The 22152-nt window shown below is 50.1% G+C and overlaps 2 protein-coding genes across 4 annotated transcripts; one reads left to right on the top strand and one right to left on the bottom strand.

The window, feature by feature from the left end:
- Positions 1-44: 44 nt before the first annotated feature.
- On the top strand, positions 45-10711 carry TNFAIP1 (TNF alpha induced protein 1). 3 transcript variants are annotated; one of them, XM_066263258.1, is made up of 8 exons: positions 1870-2031; positions 2485-2658; positions 4629-4946; positions 5569-5738; positions 6134-6223; positions 6291-6343; positions 7114-7309; positions 9563-10711. In XM_066263258.1, exons 3-8 carry the CDS (start codon positions 4742-4744, stop codon positions 9797-9799), a joined length of 951 nt encoding a protein of 316 aa, XP_066119355.1. In that variant the 5' UTR covers positions 1870-2031; positions 2485-2658; positions 4629-4741; the 3' UTR covers positions 9800-10711. The 3 variants fall into 3 exon arrangements, with proteins under 3 accessions (XP_066119354.1, XP_066119355.1, XP_066119353.1); XM_066263257.1 differs by lacking the exons at positions 1870-2031; positions 2485-2658 and adding an exon at positions 45-209; XM_066263256.1 differs by lacking the exon at positions 2485-2658.
- A 1639-nt stretch (positions 10712-12350) lies between these two features.
- On the bottom strand, positions 12351-22058 carry POLDIP2 (DNA polymerase delta interacting protein 2). The gene is made up of 11 exons (XM_066263255.1): positions 21831-22058; positions 20407-20488; positions 19110-19207; positions 18367-18463; positions 18127-18202; positions 17638-17745; positions 17068-17204; positions 15485-15511; positions 15159-15284; positions 13891-13970; positions 12351-13369 (listed from the first exon to the last, which is right to left on the bottom strand). The coding sequence occupies exons 1-11, from the start codon at positions 21986-21988 to the stop codon at positions 13255-13257; spliced, it is 1104 nt and encodes a 367-aa protein (XP_066119352.1). The 5' UTR covers positions 21989-22058; the 3' UTR covers positions 12351-13254.
- Between the last annotated feature and the right edge of the window lie 94 nt (positions 22059-22152).

Raw genomic sequence — 22152 nt, 5'->3', positions numbered from 1 at the left:
CTCTCCATGATGGGATGCTGGGCATGCCGGGACTTAAAGTCCCAGGCTCTTGCGACCGCCTGGCTGGGCGGCAACTCGAGGCGGAGTCGGTGATCGGAGGCTGTGATTTCACAGCCTGGGATTGCTGTTGTCCGGCAGGCGGCCACCACCTAGGGGTATTACGGTGTCGGCCTGCAACCCACTTGAGAGGAGAGGCGCCGCCCAGGAGGGTGAGAATCGGGTCTGCCGATACCCTAACGGATGGACGGGCCCCTGGCTGGAGCCCCACCTGGTCCTAGGGAAATGGCGTGGGGACGGCGTAGAGAGATAGGGTTCAAATCCCCCTGGGAGTGTCTGTGTTTGTCAGAACTGGTCTTGGTTTCTGTGGTGTAAGGAGGCCTACGAACTGGCGAAGACTCTACACAGGCCACCTTGAATTTCCCCAGACCGTTTGGATGAAGCCTCAGATTTTTACAGCTAGGATTTCTGCTAGATCCGCCCTCTAACCAAGATCGGCTCGCTCCCCACTTCCAGTTCTCCTGAGTGTAACTGATTTCTGGGTCTTCTTCTTTTAGGACCCCCCCACCTTCTTTCACCGCCGTGGTTGTTTGTCCTTTATTCTGCTTGGGTTCCCCTTAGTTTCGCTGAGTGTGACACGGATACGCCCCTAGCTTCAGGCATTCCCAAACAGCCACACACAAAGTCCGGAAGGAAGAGCACTGAAACCGCCAGTGGAAACTTCATTCTCACTGGAATTACTTTCTGGGCGTCACCTGCCAAAGAATTCCTGGAACCCATTGGTATGGGGCGAATCTGAGCCGACGTCATCCAAGGGGCTCATAGCAGTTGCTCTGTAGAAAAGAAATAGATTAACTCTGGATTTGTTTTTCTTTGTTGGCTACAACTTAATTTTTGCATTCTTTTGCTTTGGCAGAATATGTATGTGTGCTTTCTTTGATCCTGGGGAAATTGGAGCTAGATACAAAATATGATATATAGGAATTTGTTATAACCTGTTAAGGCTGTTAAGGGGTGGATTTATTCCCTTGCGGGCTCAGGAAGGTAAGGTGATCTCATGCCAGTGTTACTTATTGATTGGGCAATCTTCTGGTGAGGGTTCATTCTGTCCTTGAAGCAAATGAGAGTCTCCTGGACAATCCATCAAAGGAATTCTGTACCTCACACAGCAACTGCTCTAGCCCTTAGAAATTCTTCCCAGGGACCTACTTAAATCCTATCAGAGACAATTTTATTATAACAAACCAATATATATTAAATACTTTAAAATATGTATGGCATTGTGCTAAGTTTGGAGACTGGAGCAGTAAAGTTGAGAAAACCAGTGCACTGTTTCTGGGTTCCACTTACAAGATGATGTCCAACCGTGAATTTCTCCAGTTGTGATGATTAAATGAAGTAATTCCACTTTTTTTCTGTCTTCATTATCACCACTGTAGTCGAGGCGTTCACCATCTCATGCTTTAGACTACTGCTTCCTCTGATTCTCCAACTCTATCTCTTGAACCCTTACAATCCATTCTCTGCAGCAGCCAGAGTGATCTTTCCAGAATGTGAATAATTCAGATTATATCAGTCCCCTGCTTAAAACGCTCTATCAATACCCATTGCAGTTGGTATAAAATCCGAACTCTTCAGTGTGATCTGGTCTTCCCTTCTTTCTATGCACCAGCCACTAGAGTCTTATCTCTGTTCCTAAAACATGTATAACTGATATTTTGGCATTTACCTTTCCATCTGTCTAGAATGCTCTTTCAGAACTGAGCTGGAATGTCACCTTCCCAAAGAGGCTCTCCCTGGTCCCCTATCTAAATTAGTGCCTCTCCCTAGTTACTTAATCACTGTTTTATTATCTTTTTAACAAGATTTTATTTATTGATTTTAGAGAGAGGAGAGAGAGAAGGCGGGAGGAGAGCAGGAAGCATCAACTCATAGTAGTTGCTTCTCATATGTGCCTTGACCAGGCCAGTCCCGGGTTTCAAACCAGCGACCTCAGCATTCCAGGTTGAAGCTCTATCCACTGCGCCACCACAGGTCAAGCTGTTTTATTATCTTTATTGCATTTCTCACTTACGGAATTACCTGCTTATTTGTTTTCTTGTTGTATGTATCTACCAATGAGAATGCAGGCTTCATGAGGCCATGCCTTGTTCTCTTCTGGTACATAGCAGGGGCAATAAATGCTAACTCTTAATATTTGTATTGTTAACATTGTGATGATTTAAAATCCTTGAAGACAAGGATGATATCTTCTCGTCCCTCTATCCCTACTTCTTAACATATTAGGCATTCAGTATTGTTTTATTACTGAATGAATTAACTGAGCCAATAAATATTAAATGCCTGGAATATACACTGCTCACCAAAATTAGGAGATCAGGGGATGTGCAGATACTCCAGTACTTTCAGCCTTTTTTTTTTTTTTTTTTAATGTATGTATTTATTTATTTATTTATTTTTAAATTTTATTTTATTTATTCATTTTAGAGAGGAGAGAGAAAGGAAGAGAGAGAGAGACAGAGAGGGAGAGAGAGACAGAGAGAAGGTGGGGAGAGCTGGAAGTATCAACTCCCATATGTGCCTTGACCAGGCAAGCCCAGGGTTTCGAACCGGCGACCTCAGCATTTCCAGGTCGACGCTTTATCCACTGCGCCACCACAGGTCAGGCACTTTCAGCCTTTTGTATAGTGCATTTTCACCAATAAAATAAAAATTGGTTTGGTATCTCATTAGCATAATTGAACAACTTTCTTGTCATTTGCTTTTCTGATGTTCTTAATGAAAAAAATCAAATGCTTTTTTTTTAATCACTTCATATTCATTTTGAAATATCTCATAGTTTTTGTGAGCAGTATAGTGAATACTTGCTATTTTTTTTTCTTTAGTGAGTGGATTATAATGATTCTTTAGAAAATCAACCTAAATCACAAGGAGTGACCTGGCTTTGCTCTCATTTGCTTTCCTTGCTCCTCCCTCCCGTAAACTATTAACATTTCAGTTTCCAAATCATTTGATTGACTTTAGGTTTATCATCTGGTCTTTTCTAACCCTTTCTTCCCATTTTTTTTAAAGACTTTATTTCTTTATTTTACAGGGGTTAGGGGGAACAAGAAGTATCAACTTATAGTTGTTTCACCTTTTTTTTTTTTTTTTTTTGCAACAGAGACAGACAGGAAGGGAGAGAGATGAGAAGCATCAATTCTTTGTTGTGGCCCCTTAGCTGTTCACTGATTGCTTTCTCATATGTGCTTTCACCCGGGGTCTACAGCCGAGCCAGTGACCCCTTGCTCAAGCCAGCTACCAAAGGGTTTCAAACCTGGGTCCTCTGCGTCCCAGTCCGACACTCTATCCACTGCGCCACCGCCTGGTCAGGCATAGTTGCCTCACTTTAGTTTTTCAATTTTTTTTTTCTAGTTTCCAAGTGAGAGGAGGGGAGACAGACATTCCCACATGCGCCCCAACTGGTATCCATCTGGCAGACCCCATCTGGGGCCAATTCTCTGTCCATCTGGCATCATATTCACAACCCAGCTATTTTTTTAGTGCCTGAGCTAGAGGCTCCATGGAGCCATCCTCAGCACTCAGGGCTGATACACTTGAACCAATTGAGCCATGGCTGTGGGAGGGGAAGAGAGAGAAGCAGGTGGTCATGTCTCCTGTGTGCCCTGACCGGGAATTGAACCTGGGACATCCACATGCCAGGTTGATGCTCTACCACTGAGCCAGCTGGCCAGGGCTTAGTTGGTCATTGACTGCTTGTCATAGGTTCCTTGACCGGGCAAGCCCAAGGTTTTAAACCAGCAACCTCAGCATTCCACGTTGGTGCTCTCTCCACTGCCCCACCACAGGTCAGGCTCTTCTCATTCTTGCTGGGAGGAAAGAGTAAGAGATAAGGCTGGACCCCCTCTCAGGAAAAAGAAGTGAAAATAGCCATCCTGTAGTTGTTAAGTCCTGAAAAATGGTGACCATTTCAGGAACTTAAGATAGGGGTGGTACCAAGAAAAGGGAAGGTCAGGAAACCTCGACTGGAGCCAGGGTCACCTCTGCCAAGAACACTGGCTGGCTCCTTCCATCCTGGCTAATCTCATGCTCTCCTGAGCTGCTTTTACTTGCCTTCCTGAAGCCAGATTCTGAGTGGTACTGAAAGTAAGCACTGGTGCAGGCTGGAATCTTTTGAAAGGAAGTGCATGCTGTCCCTCAGGCTCCTGGGAAACTCCTAGGCTGGCTGGGCTCCCAGTAGGTTTGGCTGGAAGTCTTGGAGCTGAGAAACTTGAGAAGAAAATAAGTGGAATCTGACTGGTAGTTTCTGAGGGTGAGGACTCTTGCTTTTCCCAGTCTGTTCCTCTGGCTCCAAGGGCTTGCTTGTCCTCTTTGCCACCCAGAGCTGAGTCTCAAGGGGGCTTGTGAAGCAACCAGCTCTGGGCTCTGAGAGACTATGCTTTCAGACCTGGTTCCTGGTACCATAAAGAATGGCAGGAGCGTCTTTCTTACCGTTGCCTAGGGCTGTCGCCTCTGCCAGGGATCTAGGGCTTATTAAGGAGAGAATGACTGGATGGTCATTGTCACTTCTGTCCCCTTCTTGTTGAGGCTCTCCCCTGCTGACTCTTACCTTCTCTCCCATCTGCTCACAGCATTGAGAGTATGAGGCTCTCGCCTCCACTGGCCATTCATTCGTGACCCTTCCACCACGGCGGAACCTTCCAAGCCCACCTCCTGCCGTGTGGTGATCTACCTGAAGCGGCAGATGTCGGGGGATACCTGTCTGTGCCCAGCCTCAGGGGACAAGCCCAAGCTAAGCGGCTTCAAGGGAGGAAGCCTGGGCAACAAATACGTCCAGCTCAATGTGGGTGGTTCCCTGTACTACACCACAGTGCGGGCACTAACCCGACACGACACCATGCTCAAGGCCATGTTCAGTGGGCGCATGGAGGTGCTGACTGACAAAGAAGGTGAGGTCTCAGGGCTTGTTGGGCGAGGTGGGGAGGGAAGGAGGAGTTCCTGGGGATGTGACTTCAGGGCCGGGCTTAAGCCTGGCAGATCTAGAGCCTGGGTTCACTTTTCCAGTTTACTAGTACAGGACTCCACATAGAGTCCTGAGTTGAGCTTCAGAATTCTTTGAAATTGTACATAGACAGTTGTGTGTTTACCCATCTTTCAGGGAGTCTATTCATACTTTTGTTTTTACTCACGTAGGACTAGATTCTTGTAAGAATCATGACCGTAGTGACTGGGCAGTGGGCAGAAAGCAAGCGGGGCCTGTGGTTTCTGTGTTATCAGGAGGCGGGCCTGAGCATTCCTGAGCTTAGACCTCTGTGGGTCGCCACAGAGCCTGGAGGGCCTGTCTGTCCCACGCTATGTGCCAGTTCTTGGTTTCAAGGAAGAGGCTTGAAGAGCAACCATGGACCTAAGAGCTGAGGTTCTGTTCTGTCTTCTGTTACCCTGTGCTGTGCGCTCTGTGCTCATGTGCTGTTTGCCACCTGTCACCAGGCTCATCAGGCGGCCTTTGCTACTGTATGCTCCTGAGGTATCTGGAGGCAAACAGTAACCTCTGGGGACCATCTAAATCCCTAGGCTGGATCCTCATAGACCGATGTGGAAAACATTTTGGCACTATTTTGAATTACCTCCGCGATGACACCATCATCCTCCCTCAGAACCGTCAAGAAATCAAGGAATTGATGGCTGAAGCAAAATATTACCTCATTCAGGGGCTGGTGAACCTGTGCCAGACTGCCCTGCAGGTACAGTGGGGCTGGTTGGTAAGGCTGGGAGTTGCCCCCTCCAGTGACATAGGGTCCAGTTCCTGGAAAGCTGTGTGGCAGGCATGGTTGCTTAGTCCAAACCTAGCTATATAACCAGGTGTTGCCCAAGCTGAGCAAGTGAGCAGCCAGTCAGCTTGTCAGGTGAGGGACTAGGCCCTGCTTCTAGTTAACAGCCTAGTTAGGTAGATGGTAGGTTTTCCAGAAATGGGCGTCTGCACGCCAGCTGGCAGTTTCTGTCACCAGGGGCCTCCAGATCTCTGTCCAGTGCCTCCACAAGCAGGCGGGCCATGGTGGAGGGGCTTTGGCGGTTCCTGGGAAAAGCTGGCTGAGCCCGGCAGACAGGATCTCAAAAAGGATGTGTGTGTGTCACACAGGACAAGAAGGACTCCTACCAGCCTGTATGCAATATCCCTATCATTACATCCCTGAAGGAGGAGGAGAAGCTCATTGAATCTTCCACCAAGGTACGGGGATTCCTGAGGGATTCCGGGCCCCCGCCGGGCCCGGCTCTCACACTCTCCTCTCTCACAGCCCGTGGTGAAGCTGCTGTACAACAGAAGCAACAACAAGTACTCCTACACCAGGTAGGATGGGAATCGGTGGGGTGGGCAGGGGGTCTCGGGAAGGGCTGCAGAAGCAGCTGGAAGTGCTGAGCAGCCAGAGTAGAAGTTTGGCAGCAGACCCAAGGGAAGCAGCCTGCACTCCTGGCGTGCTCAGCATGCGTCTGCGTCTTAGGAGGGAAGAAAAGAGGAGAAAGGAAATCAGGGCAGAGGTATTTGGAACTGGTGCGGGGTTCTGGCTAGGATATTGACAAGACTGAACATGTGACACCCTCTTAACATATGTTATGTCTGGCAGCGACCCAGGTGTTTTCCCAGCATTATCTTGTGGGGTGGAGGAGGGGCGCTGAGAAGCCAATGAGCTGGAATTCCTCCTAAGCCAGCCTTTGTCCTAGGCTAGTTTCCCGCTTGCCTCCCAGTGTCCTCCCAACAGGTCAGTTAGGTCTATGCAGGAGGCTGCAGGCTCAGAGTCCCAAACCCTCCCATTGACTCTGTGGATAGACACGTACCAGCGTTACCCTTACAGCAAAGGAAAGACTCCTGCCGTGGTCGCAGTATGGGCATAATGAGAGCAGGCCTCCCTCCTCCAGTTCTCTCTGCTTTAACTTAAAACCAACGCAACTCCTTTTCCACACAGGCCCCCAAACCTAGACAGTCCCCAGTATCCTGTCCCCTCTGGCATCTTGACTTTTCCTCATTTCTGCATGTTAGCGGAGGGGCGGGGAAAGCCCAGCTAGTCCCCTGCCTGTGCGGGAACTCATTCCCAGGCCTGCTGGCCCTCCTGGGTTTTTCAGCAATTCCGATGACCACCTACTGAAAAACATCGAGCTGTTTGACAAGCTCTCCCTGCGCTTTAACGGCCGTGTGCTCTTCATCAAGGATGTCATTGGCGATGAGATCTGCTGCTGGTCATTCTATGGCCAGGGCCGTAAGCTGGCAGAGGTGTGCTGCACCTCCATTGTGTATGCCACGGAGAAGAAGCAGACCAAGGTACGGGGGCTTCCCTCTGCATGGTGGAGGCAGGACATGCACCAGGGAGTGGAAGGGGCATCCGTTTTGCTCTCAGTTTTTCTCAAACTGGCTGCGGTGATGCTGGGCAAGGATAAAAGCCAGTGCAAGGGGTTTGGGGAATAGCACAGAACTATTTGTTCCAGTCAGCTGAGAGGCAGGGTCTGTTGGGAAGGGAACAGCTGGTGCGGTGGGAAGGACCGGGTCTTTGGAGTGCCCAGTTCAGGTTTGAATTCTGGTTCCACCATTTACCAGTTTTCTGACTTTGGATAAGCCATTTAAACCATCTGGGCCTCAGTTTCCTCATTTGCAAACAGGGGAATGATAGTGCAGATTTAACAGCTATTATAAAAATGAGACTCTCCTTAAGAGAAGCAGTGCCGCCTGACCAGGCGGTGGCACAGTGGATAGAGCCCCAGACTGGGATGCGGAAGACCCAGGTTCGAGACCCCAAGGTCACCAGCTTGAGCGTGGGCTCATCTGGTTTGAGCAAAAGCTCACCAGCTTGAGCCCAAGGTCGCTGGCTCAAGCAAGGGGTTACTCGGTCTGCTGATGGCCTGCGGTCAGGGCACATATGAGAAAGCAATCAATGAACAACTCAGGTGTTGCAATGCGCAACAAAAAACTAATGGCCCTGGCCGGTTGGCTCAGCGGTAGAGCGTCGGCCTAGCGTGTGGAGGACCCGGGTTCGATTCCCGGCCAGGGCACACAGAAGAAGCGCCCATTTGCTTCTCCACCCCTCCGCCGCGCCTTCCTCTCTGTCTCTCTCTTCCCCTCCCGCAGCCAAGGCTCCATTGGAGCAAAAGATGGCCCGGGCACTGGGGATGGCTCTGTGGCCTCTGCCTCAGGCGCTAGAGTGGCTCTGGTCGCAACATGGCGACGCCCAGGATGGGCAGATCATCGCCCTCTGGTGGGCAGAGCGTCGCCCCATGGTGGGCGTGCCGGGTGGATCCCGGTCGGGCGCATGCGGGAGTCTGTCTGACTGTTTCCAGCTTCAGGAAAAAAAAAACAAAACAAAAAAAAAACTAATGATTGGTGCTTCTCATCTCTTCGTTCCTGTCTGTCTGTCCCTGTCTATCCCTCTCTCTGACTCTCTGTCTCTGTAAAAAAATTTTAAAAAATAAATAAATAAATAAAAAAAGAGAAGCAGTGCCTAGCAGAAGTAGCTGTTCCAACCTTTTCTCAGGCCCCCTGCAAGTTGGGTGTCCCTGCCCAATCGGCTTAGCCTCTGCAGTAACAACAGAGTGCCAGGTGCATGTGAGGGATTTGTTAGGTGATAGTTAACATAAACTCAGCTAACTCCCCCTTCCCAAGCTGCAAGTGGTCTGTGTCTCCCCAGGAGACTGGAGAGTAGCTGCCCACCGTGAGTTTTGCGGAGGCAGCAGGCTTTGCTGGGGTGGACAGGCAGCTCATCTGGGGGAGAGTGGTGTGTGTGTGAAGGGCTCAAAGCAGCCAAGCTTGCCTGTTACCTTCTTGGCCCCCAGACTACTGTAATGCCTGCAGCTGGGTGGTCTAAGGGTCAGGGAAGGATAGCTTAAGGAGGGGGCCCTGCTTCCTACCGTCAGTTTTTGGGGTAGGAGCTCCCATGTGCACATACCAACGGAGTCAGGATTCAGGGGCAGGTCTGTGTGGGCTGGTTACACTGTGGAAGTGGCAACAGCACCTGTTACCTTCCTAAGTGCTTTCTCCTTCATGAACTTTTTGACTCCACACACCACATCTGTGAGAGGCAGGGCTAGAGCTACTCTCCCCATTTGGTAGATGAGAGAACAGAAGCTCAAAATGAAACAAGTTAGGCTTGAAGTCAGGTACCTTGAATGTCATCCCTATCCATCTAATGTTTACAAGAATTCTCTGAGGTAGTTACTCATCATGAATTTACATAGGTGGAAACTGAGGCACAGCAAGGTTAAGCCCAAGTCCCCACAGCTATTAAGTACAAGAGCTCTTTGCACTAGTATGTGTACCGAGGCCTATCCAAACACCAAGGCCCTAGCCTCTGCACACACTAGTCCATTGGTCTGTGACCTGGTAGGACATTAGGGTGCTAATCTTCTGCACCCTTATGTGCGTAGAGTACATTTCATACCCCTTCAGAGGGAGGCCTGCCCTTGGCCTCCTGAGACAGAAAGCCAGTTGTCTCCTGAGAGTTTAGGATGCCTTATGAACCAGCATAGGGTCAGGCGCCCAGCATGCTCCCTTTTTCAGTCAGACTTCTTGTCTCTCTCACCCTAGGTGGAATTTCCAGAGGCCCGAATCTATGAGGAGACACTCAACGTCTTACTCTATGAAACCCCCCGAGTCCCCGACAATTCCTTGTTGGAGGCTACAAGCCGCAGCCGTAGCCAGGCCTCCCCCAGTGAAGATGAGGAGACCTTTGAACTGCGGGACCGTGTTCGCCGCATCCACGTCAAGCGCTACAGCACTTACGATGACCGGCAGCTCGGCCACCAGTCTGCCCATCGTGACTGACAAGACCCTCAGGGAGTCAGGGCATGGGACATCCTGACTCCCCTGTTGTGGAACCTCGCCCCATTGGCCACCCCACGCTGCTGCTGGCTGGGTCTCTGCTCCAGCTCGCAGAGGCATGACTGGCCCTGCCTGGGAGGTCAGAGGGCCCGAGTGGGGGGGAGGGGTGGACCACATTCCTTTGCTCTGCTCAAGGAGCACTTCAAGAGGACTGAGGCCTGGCCCTTACTCAGCATCTTCCTTCCAGACTGATAGGAAGCTCCTTCTGCCCCCGGGGTGAGTGGCTTAATCTGTCCACCTCCTGCTAAGAACATTCCCCTTGGCCTTTTGCTGAATGCCCCTTTGCTCTATTGTAGGGCTACTTTGAGGCTGTAGCTGAAGCCCATGGGGGATAGGGTCATTCTGTGGAGAAGAGGCAGCTGGTGCTGTGGAGGCCGTTTCCTAGAATGTAGGGCTCCTTTTTTCCTGAGGTGTTTAACAAACACAGACTTAAAGAGGTTTTAAAAAATATTCTAGGAAATGGATAGTCATAGGTCTAATAATGAGGGGACTGGGTATTCCTGCTGCCCCTCCAGGATGCCAAAGCCCTGAGTAAGGCAGAACCCTGGGCCCATCTCAACCCCTTTGGGTGTATTTCTTTAAAGCACTTTGTAGTTTTGTTCAGAAGATTTGTATTCTTCCCTGACCCATATTGTCTTTTTATGACTCTAATCCCCTCTTCCCTGCAGAATCAATCTGGAGGGGGGAGGTAGAAGAAGCAATAAAAACACTGACCAGTTTTGGCTTTGGCAGGCTGGCCAAGCAGCCTGCCCAGACAGCTGCTTGGAAGAATATGTAAGTTGGGACCTGTGGTCCTAATAACGCCCCTCTGAGAAGGGACCTTTTACTCTAACATCTTAAAGTCATATAACTGACTCCTTGGGTCTAATATGACTGCTCTTTTTTTGCTCTCTTGCCCTCAGCTACAAGGCATGCTGTCCTTACTGTAAAGCCAAAAATCCACAGCAGAAAGGCTTTGGAGCCAATGGGCACTGGGCACAGAGGCCTATATTCTTGGCAGCCCTGTGCAGAGATGGGGTATGGTTGGCCATACATCCCTTCTCCCTCATCCATGCTCGATTTTGTGTCTTGGCTGGGGATGGTCCTTTCCAGGGTGAGTCTCTAAACATAGGATTATGTGAGTAGCATAAGCCCCTCGAAAGGTTTTTTCATTTCTTGTGGGGTAACTTGACACCAGCTCTTAGGTGAGGATGTAAGTTCTTTTAAGGGCTTTGGTTTTCATTCCCTTCTGTCTGGCTTGGCCCTTGCAAGGATGCTTATCTGAATTCTTTTCTGAAGGAATGCCATCAGAAAGGGAATGTTCAGCCAACTCAACAAATAACAAAGCAGCATAGCCACTTAGCACTATCCATTCATTCAGGAAGGGACATAGGTTATCAAGTTCATCTGTCTCAACTACTCTTAAATAAGCCCCTAAGTGGCTGTTCATGGCTGACTCGCAGAGCCTATGGGCAAATGCCAGGCCAGGGTTAACAGATGTTCAACAAGGACCTGAAATGACATGATGGGGCAGGAGAAATGTGACTCTAATCAGGAATTTTACACTTGTCACAGCCTTGAATGTAGAAGGACTTTTAGGTGACCCTGGTGGTCAGCTATAAACAGTTCTAACCCTCAGTAAAGTAACAAGATGAAGACAAACCCATTTCTTTGGCCAGGTTCTGGCGTTGGCTTTGTGCCTTTCTCACAGAGCCTGGAATAATTCTGAGGCCACTGGCCTACTTCCTCAGCTGCCCTCCTGAAGCCCTTTAACACTCAAAGCCCCATCTCCCCCACTGAAGTTTCTTAATGACTGTCCTTTGACCTTCCCAGCTCCGGGAGCCTTCTTCCTGCTCTGACATTCAGACCCCCTGCAGTCTCCGTGGTGACTAGTCTTCCTGGGAAAGCACAATAGTCTGGGACCCAAGACACTTGCTCTGACTGAAAACAGCTCCTTGTTGTTAAGAAAAATACTAACATTGAGCTCACTGAAGTAATCTTAGCTTTTTAAATCAGACTTTGTGGCTTAAGGGCTTGGAGAATTTTGAGTTTCCCAGCCCCATTCAGAAAACAACTCTTGATTGTATGAATTGTTCAACTTTGAGCAGCCCAGGGGAAAAGTAAACAAAAAGTGTGGATGAACAAACTTTTTATCACTTTCTCAGAAAACTGGAAACCTGCTGTTAAGGACAGTTACCAGTACCAGGTTTTATTCAGTTTGCTATCTGATCAAGGTCTGCCTAAACTTCTCCTTTATCACAGAAGTAAAATGCTTTGTTGTTCCTTCTGCACAGGTGATGGAAACAAACACTAATTTCTAATAAAACTGTTACACCGCAGTGGTGCAGAGCTGTGCTTCCAGCGAGTACAGCTTGGTCAGCTCGTTGCTGTGGATATAGTTCTTGTATTTGTGTTCGCCACCTTCCCTTTTGTTCTCCATGGGTCATACATCCAATTGCACTCAGTTGTCCTGCAACCCAGGCTCCCCCTGGTGGAGGATTAAGGACAACACTAATAAGGGCTGGAACTGAGATTTAATACATATTAATTCAAGAATTCAACCACCTCTTTAACAGTCACTGTGGTAGCAGGGAAGCAGGAACCCTAAGAATAAGGGCAAAATGCAGCATATTTCATCTTAGGCTCTTGGAGGTTTTTGAAAAGCTCAGAAAGTAGCTTGGCTTAGTCCACTCAAACCTAAAGCTCCTCAGCTGATTTTTTTTTTTCTTGGTTGAATTTCTGCATTTGAAGTCCGGAGGCTTGACAAAGTTGTGCTCATGGTGAGCAAGCCCATTTTTCCCAGAACCCTCCTCTCGCAGGCCCAGGGAGGCCAGAGATGCCGGTGGTAGGCCGGCACTAACAGCCAGGCCACTCTGCACTTGGCAGAAGGTCAAGAAGAGAACAAGAGTCCAGCCCAGCCCCCACCCCACCGACTGAGAGGCTTGGTGATCCTGGGAGACATCCAGCCAACCGCAAGCCTCCAGAGGGAACATAAATACCCTACTAGAAGGGGGAGCTTCCTGAAAGGAGAGCAAGGAAAGCAATCGAGCCCCCACTGGGGCCAAGGGGAGCCTGAAAACCTGGGGGCAGAAATGGCAAGGGTGGCCAAGTGGGCATTGGTTTATTGACCAAACTTCGTTCCGAACAACTTGTACGACAGGCCTGTGGCAGCTGAACACAGTTCCTGATGGAGAGGTCTACTGGAACACCGAGGAAGTAGGGCTTACTGGGGAGGCCTCAAGTCCTCCATGAGTCCTCTGGAGAAAACAGTTATAACCCACCCACCAGAAAGGAACCCCACAATCAAATGGCGCAGACAGTTAAGAGACCCACTGTAGCCCACGATGGAGAGAGTTCTGCAGCAATTGTGAGATAAAAGCTGTTCAGGGACCAAGCTGGGCCTTTCAGCTTCAACTGGCCTACCAGTGAAGGCCGGAGGGTGGCGTCTTCTCATCTTTATTGCTTTCCAGGGAGAAGGGAGGGATCCGGACATCGAAGTGGGAGCCATCAGGCCTCTCGAAGCGGAATGTGCCCCTGTAGGTCAGAAAGCTAGTTTAGAGGAAGTAAGGGGAGGCCCTCTTGATCTGGATAGCCCTATGTCCTCAGCTCTAGGACCACAGCAGGATAAGGCAGACCTGGGCTCCTGCCTGGCTCATTCCAGCATAGCAGGGACAGAGACCCAAAGCCCTTCCTGGCCCTACCTGAAAAGAAAAAATACAGCCATCCTAACTTTGGCCCTTAGATGTACACTGCATAAAAACCCAATGACACTTTCAGGTTAAGGAGTGAAATACCAGGGGGGAATAAAAACAACTACATAAGCAACTCTGTGTCATCAAATCACCAAACCTCTTTGACTTGAGTCCTTAGTCCACAAAACTACAGGGAACTGGAAAACAGACGGCCCTAAAAAGTCCGACAAGCCCCACACAACAATGAACAGCAGGTAAGGTTTCACTTGGCCCAGAATTAATTGCAAGCTAGGAGCCCCCACTGTTCTGACCTGCAGGTTGTGTCTGTGGAGTTGGCCCTGGCCCCTGCCCCAGCACACTCACCACATGTGGCCACTGGAAGCTTGCAGGGAGACATGGCTGCTGTACTGGAATGCAGGCTGCTCCTTGGATAACACTGGTTCCTGGGAGGGTTCGGGCAAAGCAGGTCAGGCCAGATAAGCACCCTGTGTCCTGGGGCAGAGGCTGACTGCCAGTTTGTCAGGCCTGGATGCCCCCCCATACTTCCCTCAATGACTGCCAGTGCTTCCGCCACTGCACGGCCATGGACCTGGGCCTTTTACTCTGACTGGGAAAGAAGCTCAAATTGAATATCTGAGGGCACTGGGCAGAGATGCTACTCTGTAAATACCTTTTCCGGAGTTCATTCGCTGGAGTGCCCAAGTGTAAGGCACCATGGCAGTGCTCTGCAAACCTCCGCTGACTTCAGTCTCCAAGTACTCACACGGTAATAGGTGCAATCCCCATTTTAGCAGCTAAGAAACTGGGGTTTTGATGAACTAACCCAAAGTTAGGCAGTGAATAAAGAACATAGCTAGCATTTGAAGCCAGACTAACTCCAAAGACCTATTCTTACTATTCCACCCTGCTTCCCTAAGTTCCTGCCAATTTGGATAAATGCTTATTAAGTATATTCATGACTTTATTTTTCAGGAGACAGGGTGGGATAGTACTAGAACTGCAAAATCAGATCTCAAGGACGAGAAGAGGATGTAAGCGTGTAAAGAGGCAGAGGAAGGACAGTGAGAAGTGCAGGCCCAACCTAAGGGAGTTCCAATTCTGATTTTTAAAAAGGCACCGTGCTGGCCCTAGCTGGGCGGCTCAGTGAATAGTCATCCCGGCACGCCAAGCTTGCAGGTTCGATCTCTGATCAGGGCACATACGAGAAGCAATCAATGAGTGCAAACTAAATGGAACAAGTTGCTGCTTCTCTCTCTCCCTTCCCCTGTATTTCTCTCCCTCTTTCTCTCTCAAATCAATAAAAAAAAAATTTTTTTAAAAGAGGCACTGTGCTGACTATAAAAACTATACCAGCTGGGCTGATGTCAGACTCAACTGGATTCAGATCCAGGTCCTGCCACTACTAGCTATGGGACCATGGGCTCAGTTATTTAACTTCATAGTCTCACTCTCCTCATCTGTGAGATGGGTTGTAGAAGCTCATCTCACAGAGTTGTAAGGTTTCCCACCAATGCATTCATACCCAGAGCCTCTGCTCCTACCACAGAAGAGGAAACCACATACTAAGCTGGCAAGCCTGCTGGGCAGGACCAGGAACTGGGCATTATTGGTCCAATGATGATGACGCTCACCCTGCCCACCACCCCTCGGCCTCGCACTGTCTCCAAGGTGCCAGATAGACTGAATATCCTCCAGTGTCGTTCCCGGAGCTGTACTGCGTCACTGTCAAGGTTCTCCAGGCGGATACAGTAGCGCCACTGTGGGAGTGGAGGAGAGAGTTCACATGTGAGAAAGAAAACTTTGGCTTAGCCTGCCCCAAATTCTAAGACAGCAAAAGGCAACAAGGGCAGACACCTGCACTGCACAGGCCCCACTGCCCAGAGGTAAACGCCCACCCCCCAACCTGTTCCCACCATGCACCCCTCCAGAGTTCCTCCTTCCCAGGGGACACACTCACCCAATAGACATGGGAATTTTGCGCTTCCTGGGGAAAAACAAAAACAAAGAATTTAAGTCCCAGAGCAGAGGGCAGGACCAAGTCTGTGCCAACCAACACCTCTCCAATGGAACAGATGTATTCCGGGAAGGCTGCAAAGACTGAACAATGCTGCGAATATCTGTGGGTGATTAGGACTGAACTATGGTCAACAAACCCACTGTGGGGGGCAGCCTCCCCTGGGTCTATCCCAGGCCTCCCTCCTTAGCCACAGGGCTCTTCCCCTTCTCTGGACCACCCCCCTTAGCAGCTGCCACTTCCTCCCCCAACCACTCCACTGCTGGCCCAGGCTATTGCCCTCATCTTCAGCCGTACCATAGCCCAACCTTATAAAGACTTGATATGGTGAGTCTTTATACTTTATACTTCTAGAGCTACTACCATGAGCTCTAGAAGGCAAGGACAGGACAGTGTTTCATTTTTATCCATATCCCCAGGACCTAGCTTACAGCCAGGCAAGAAATAGCTCAATACATGTTTGACTAATGCATAAAAAGTATGAAGGACATTCTAGACCAATTTAAACAAGTACATTAAACAATGTATATTCTTTTTTTTTTTTCCTGTATTTTTCTGAAGATGGAAACGGGGAGAGACAGCCAGACAGACTCCCGCATGTGCCCAACCAGGATCCACCCGGCACGCCCACCAGGGGCGAAGCTCTGCCCACCAGGGGGCAATGTTCTGCCCCTCCGGGGCGTCACTCTGTCGCGACCAGAGCCACTCTAGCACTTGGGGCAGAGGCCAAGGAGCCATCCCCAGCACCCGGGCCATCTTTGCTCTAATGGAGCCTTGGCTGCGGGAAGGGAAGAGAGAGACAGAGAGGAAGGGGGGGGGGTGGAGAAGCAAATGGGCGCTTCTCCTATGTGCCCTGGCCAGGAATCGAACCCGGGTCCCCCACACGCCAGGCCAATGCTCTACCGCTGAGCCAACCGGCCAGGGCCTACATGTATATTCTTCATAAACATGGCTCCCTTTGAGCCAGAAGAGAAGGAAGAGTCAGCCTGGAGGACTCTTCCCAGGACCCAGAGTTTTCCCTGCTCTGGGTCTTGGTGTCAGCCATTCCCAAAAGGCTGCTCAACCCCACCCAACACATGGAGGACTCGGAAGCAGAACACATGGTTGAAATTTGGAACGTGGCCCTGGCTGGTGACTCAGTGATAGAGTGTTGGCCTGGTGTACGGACGTCTCAGGTTCGATTCCTGGTTGAGGCACACAGAAGTGACCATCTGCTCTCCCCCCTCCCTCTTTGTCTCCTGGAGTCAGTAGCTCAGATTGGTTCGAGAAGAGCCCCAGGCACTGAGGATAGCTCTGTTGGAGCATATCAGCCTCAGTTGCTAAAAATAGCTCTGTACTCGAGCAGTGGCCCTAGATGGGGTTGCTGGGTGGATCCCAGTCAAGGTGTATGTGGGAGTCTGCCTCACTATCTCCCCTCCTCTCACCTAAAAAAGAAATTTGGAACCTGCTCCAGCAGTCACATTGGGAATACCATACAGAATCTGGGGGCCTAGCCCTGAGGGAAGGGGTGCCTGCTGGGCACATACCCTCATGCCCATGTAGAAGGGGATGACAGTGACACGGATGTTCTCAGTTGTTTCCCGATGGACATCAGAGAGCTCCAGCCACGGGTGATTCTTCTCTTGCCAGGCCCGTAGGGTCTCCCGAGCCACAAAAGGGGGTGCTGGGGTAAGAGGATGACTGGTTAGTCCAGGCCAGAGTCCAGGGCATTACACCCACTTTCCAACTCCCCCTCCTAGGAAACCCTTCCTAGTGGTGGCCCAGGTAAACAAGATACCCAAACATGAAGCAAAAAGCACAAGCTAGAAGAAGGCATAGAGCTGCTTCCAAGAAGCCCTGGAACGAGAACTGGACCAGGAGTTGAGAGCCCTGGTTTTCAGATCTTGATCTCCCACTAACTAGCAATCTTGAGTCCTTTCTCATCATCTCTGAGCCTCAGTTTCCATTTCTGCAGGAGATGACAGCCGTCTACATGACAGGTCTAATGGGAGGTTGAATAAAGTTGTGGAAACAGAGCTTTGAAATTACTTCTGGGATACTACTGTCTTTGAAGAAAGGACCCTTCCTTTCCAGCTTCTCTTCTTGAGAGAGGTTACCTTTTGTCTGGTCATAGAGCAGAAATCTTTCAAAGAGCTCGTGCTGGATGGGAACCTGATCAGTGGAGGTGTAGGGGAGGATGTCTTCATGGCTGACATAATCCAGACCTGGCACGGAGGCAGAGACAGTGAAACTCATGTAGGAAAGGGGAGGAACAGGGCTAAGAAGAAACACAATTCCCAACCTTGTCCCAAGGTAGGATGACCCTATACCACTGCTCTCAGCATTTATAATCCCTCCCAGCCGTCAACTCCATGAAGGCATTGCTTTATGATTTAACTCCAATGAACAATGCCCAGTCCACTGCAAGCATACAAAAAAATGTTGAATAAACAAAAAGCCCTCCTTACCTACAAGAAGCTAAATCCATCTCAGTGGATCTGGCACAAAGCTGATACAGATTAAAAGACCAGAAAAGCATTGGGATCCTCTCCCCAAAACACATCAGACCCTTCATTGCCAGGCACCATTCAAATGCTTGTACTTACCTGGGATGGCATAGAGGGCCCGGCTGTCATCATGGTTAGCCAAGAAAGTCACAGCTTCTGTCTGAGATCTCTGAGACTAGGTAAAAAGTGAGTCAGACTTTCTTAGTCACTATCCAGTCCAGAGAACTTGGGGCCCAGTGCTGATCAGGCGATTAACTGCTCTCCCTCCCTTTGTTCCCATTGGGATTCCAGCCTTCCCCATGGACAGGAAACCTAGGCCTGGCCATCTTGCTTACTTACTATATGTGGACAATCTCGGGCGTCAATCAGCACCTGATAGTAAGTGTGAGTTTTGCCTTTCACCTCCTTAGAGCCGTGGCCAGCAGGATTCTCTGCCCTATAGGGTAGGAGAAGCCCAAGGTCACGCAGAGAGAAACAGCAGCATTGCTGCCCCAGCCCCTCATCATCTAAACAGACTGGTGTCTGGTCTGAAAGGGCTTTAGCAACACCCAGCCCAGCCACTCTCCAGTCAGAGGCAAACAGTGAAACATGCAGGACCCAGGGCAGAGTCATCATTTGTCCTATTCTCTGGCTGCCTCTTGGAAGAAGGGGGAGGTGTTAAGAAAATCAAATTGTTGCCTCAGTCCCTAGAGCCCAGAGTACCACTCTTCTCACATCCCAGAGTTTGTCTGTGATCACTGAATGATGCTGGGTCTTTTCTTTTTTAATGTACTCTAATGATGATAAGAGATTAAGGAAAACTGAATGTCAAGAAATCAAGAAGTCTGATTCCCTGATGTCTTCTGGGGTAATTATAACGCAAACTGAGAATAGCTTGGGATAGTATCCTGGAGAGGCCTAAAGGGACCCACTGGCTTAAGACTGTCCCTGGCACTCAACATTTTCATCTCCATGAGTATTAGCGCCAAGGGAGTACTCTGAGGCTGTTCCCAAGGCCCAAAAGGAGGCTCTCTTCACCCCTGGGATCCCAATTACAGGCCTCCTCCTGAGGACACTGTGAGGAACAGTGCAAAGCAACTTACTTTTCTGGAGCTGCAGAAGCCACATCTCGGTCATACAGTCTGGCCTGCCAGGGAAATAGGACGACACCTCGGTAGCCAAAAATACTATGAAGGAAAAGCTGGGAGGAAAGAAAGGCCTCAGTGAGTCTGCATTTCCACAAGTCTATCTAGGTGGGGCCCAGACCATACGGCAGCACAGGTACACCAACTCTAGCACAAGGTCTTGTCGTTTTTTCCCTTGAATTCTGTGATCTACCCAGACCAACTCTGAAACACTCTTACCCCCTCTTCACCTGGCTGACTTCTACTCATCCTTTAGGCTACACTGTAGACCTCTAGGAAGTATTCCCTGTCCTCCCCTCCACTTACCACAGTACACAGCCATTTACTATTTTCATATCATAATTCCTTTCTAAACTGTCAACTCCATGAAGGCATTGCTTTATGATTTAACTCCAATGAACAATGCCCAGTCCACTGCAAGCATACAAAAAAATGTTGAATAAACAAAAAGCCCTCCTTACCTACAAGAAGCTAAATCCGTCTCAGTTGATCTGGCACAAAGCCGATACAGAAAAAGAGCCTCACACCCAGAGCTTACTATACTGCAAAGAGCTCAGCTATGACAAAGCACCAAAGTTTTCTTTTCTGAAAACTCCAGAGGACTCCAGTAATTTGGCTCTCTCCTTACTATAGTCCAAATCATCTCTGTCCCCACTAAGTTGGAGAGAGAACCCACTGATACATGAAATGCATTCAAATCCAGGCAAACAAAAACCCACCTTTAAACACGTGTGATTCTACTCTGGCACCAAACACCAAGGCAGAAAACCATAATATTCAGCCCTATGACCAACTCTGATTCTTTTTTTTTTTTTCTTTTTTTTTTGGTATTTTTCTGAAGCCAGAAACTGGGAGGCAGTCAGACAGACTCCTGCATGCACCCGACCGGGATCCACCCGGCATGCCTACCAGGGGGCAATGCTCTGCCCATCTTGGGGCGTTGCTCTGCCGCAATCAGAGCCATTCTAGCGCCTGAGGCAGAGGCCACAGAGCCATCCTCAGTGCCCGGGCCAACTCTGCTCAAATGGAGCCTTGGCTGCGGGAGGGGAAGAGAGAGACAGAGAGGAAGGAGAGAGGGAGAGGTGGAGAAGCAGATGGGTGCTTCTCCTGTGTGCCCTGGCCGGGAATTGAACCCAAGACTCCTGCACGCCAGGCTGACGCTCTACCACTAAGCCAACCGGCCAGGGCCCAAATCTGATTCTTTGAGAAGCAGACCACATTATGAAAATGAAAGATGATCCAGCCCAGCACTCACCTGCCCAGTCTCATATTTTCCGTTCTGTTTTGGCACCTCAAACACACCAACTGTCTCCAAAACCTTGCCCTCTGGTCGGTTTCTGATTAGGAAGGAACAGAATAAGCAACTGAACAACTAAGGAGGTAATAGGACTTATCCATCAGAAAAACCTACCAGGATATTGAGCAGCCAAGGCAATGACAAGAGAGAAGGGTCAGGGTAGTGGAGCCAACTGGCACAGGGAAGGGCCCTGCCAAATCACCACCCTGCGGAGCCTCCTCTGCTATCCTCTCAGGTCCAGCCACAGGCCCCTCGTTGGTTCCCATGTTAGGTCCCACTGCCCCCAGGTAACTTTCTTCTCTTCATTCTCATGATTGCTCATGTCGTGCCCTCATACCCTGCTTAATTGTGCTCTTTGCCTCCCTTTCTTTCCTCCACCTCCTGACCTCCCACAGCATTTTAACTGTCCTTCCCACCTTGCATTTCAGTTATGTGTGTCCATGTCTTATCTCCATTAGAGACTGTTAAGTTCCCTGGGAGCAATGCCTGTGTCTGATTAGCCTGTGTTCCCCCTCAGAGCCTAGTGTACACTAGGAGCTCAATTACTGTTATAATTCCATGTCCATCTCCCCCCTCTGAACTGTTGTCTTCGCCCTGCTCTTGAAGGGCTTAAACATCCTCTCTAGATTTCCTACTGTACTCTCTACATTGCCCCGGGTAGTCTTTCAATCTACTTTTTGTTCAGATTTACATCCGTTTTCACAGGAGTCTGAAAATACAAATAGCTAGCATCTCTCCCCAATATAAGTGTCCAATCTCAGACGCTAAAACAAGGTCAGTTCTCTCAGCGACCTCTTTGGACTGGTGCTCTTTCCAGGGACTCTTCAAAGCATTGTGACCATTATGCTTCCTCCTACTTGATCTACTGGCCCCAATTTGATCTTCCTGTCCCATCCCTAGTGGCAGTGTTCACATCATCCCCACGGACTCAAGCCTCCTTCCTGAAATCACAGGGAGGACCAGTCTCCCCAAGGTCACAATGAAACCGGGGACCCCTGCAGAGCTCAGACTCAAGAGTCCTATTTTCCACTTCGAGCATCTTTCTGAGGGAAGCCTTGGTCCAATCGGGGCTGGGGGGTCGAAATCAAAAGCCATAGGGCTTAATGAAAAGGCTGCCCACTAACAGCGGCGCTCCGAAATGCCCACTCGGGGAGGTGGGAGTCACTCTGGGAGGATTACTAGTTCCCCCCTCAAGCCAGCCCCGCACAGTCCAGAGTCTCTGCTCCTGGCACGCATCACAGGCAGCGCAGGCCGACTCCTGGCCGGGACCCTCTCCCGTGTCCAACTCCAATCACCCTCAGGGGGCCGGGCTTCCTGGAGTCCTCCCTGGCAGGGAACACGCTCCTAAGGCTCCTGGCCCCTGCCCGTGGTCCGTCCCTCACCGGGACGAGAGATGCCTCCGCGTCGAGGTCGTCGCTGGTAGAAAGGTCCCAGCTCCTCCCGCCGCACAGAGTGGCCTTGGCCCCCGGGCCCCGGTCACCGACCGGGACCACCAGCGGCTGCCCACGGCCAGGGCCCGACGGGCCACACAACCTGCCATGTCCCCCCCCCGCCACCGTCTGCTAGGCTGCTGACACACAGGGCCCGACCCGCGGCCGGCGGCGTCCCGCCCCCGCCCCACACTGCCCCGCGCCGGGTTCCGCCCCCTTGGCTCTTGCCCCGCCCTGCAAGCTCCTTGCTCCTTCCGGCGCAGGGCTGGCGGAA

The sequence above is a fragment of the Saccopteryx bilineata genome, chromosome 2 (genome assembly GCF_036850765.1).
Source record: "Saccopteryx bilineata isolate mSacBil1 chromosome 2, mSacBil1_pri_phased_curated, whole genome shotgun sequence".
Taxonomy (NCBI): domain Eukaryota; kingdom Metazoa; phylum Chordata; class Mammalia; order Chiroptera; family Emballonuridae; genus Saccopteryx; species Saccopteryx bilineata.
Note: the sequence above shows the minus strand (reverse complement) of the source record. Positions and strands in the feature narration are given on the sequence as shown.

Coding starts and splice junctions, on each gene's coding strand:
- TNFAIP1 (XM_066263257.1), top strand. CDS start 4,742: ATGTCGGGGGATACCTGTCTGTGCCCAGCCTCAGGGGACAAGCCCAAG. Junction 4,947..5,568: donor GGTGCTGACTGACAAAGAAG/GTGAGGTCTCAG, acceptor CTAAATCCCTAG/GCTGGATCCTCATAGACCGA. Junction 6,224..6,290: donor TCATTGAATCTTCCACCAAG/GTACGGGGATTC, acceptor CCTCTCTCACAG/CCCGTGGTGAAGCTGCTGTA.
- POLDIP2 (XM_066263255.1), bottom strand. CDS start 21,988: ATGGCAGGTTGTGTGGCCCGTCGGGCCCTGGCCGTGGGCAGCCGCTGG. Junction 15,512..17,067: donor CCTTCTACATGGGCATGAGG/GTATGTGCCCAG, acceptor GTTTTTCCCCAG/GAAGCGCAAAATTCCCATGT. Junction 13,370..13,890: donor GCTTCCAGTGGCCACATGTG/GTGAGTGTGCTG, acceptor TCTGACCTACAG/GGGCACATTCCGCTTCGAGA.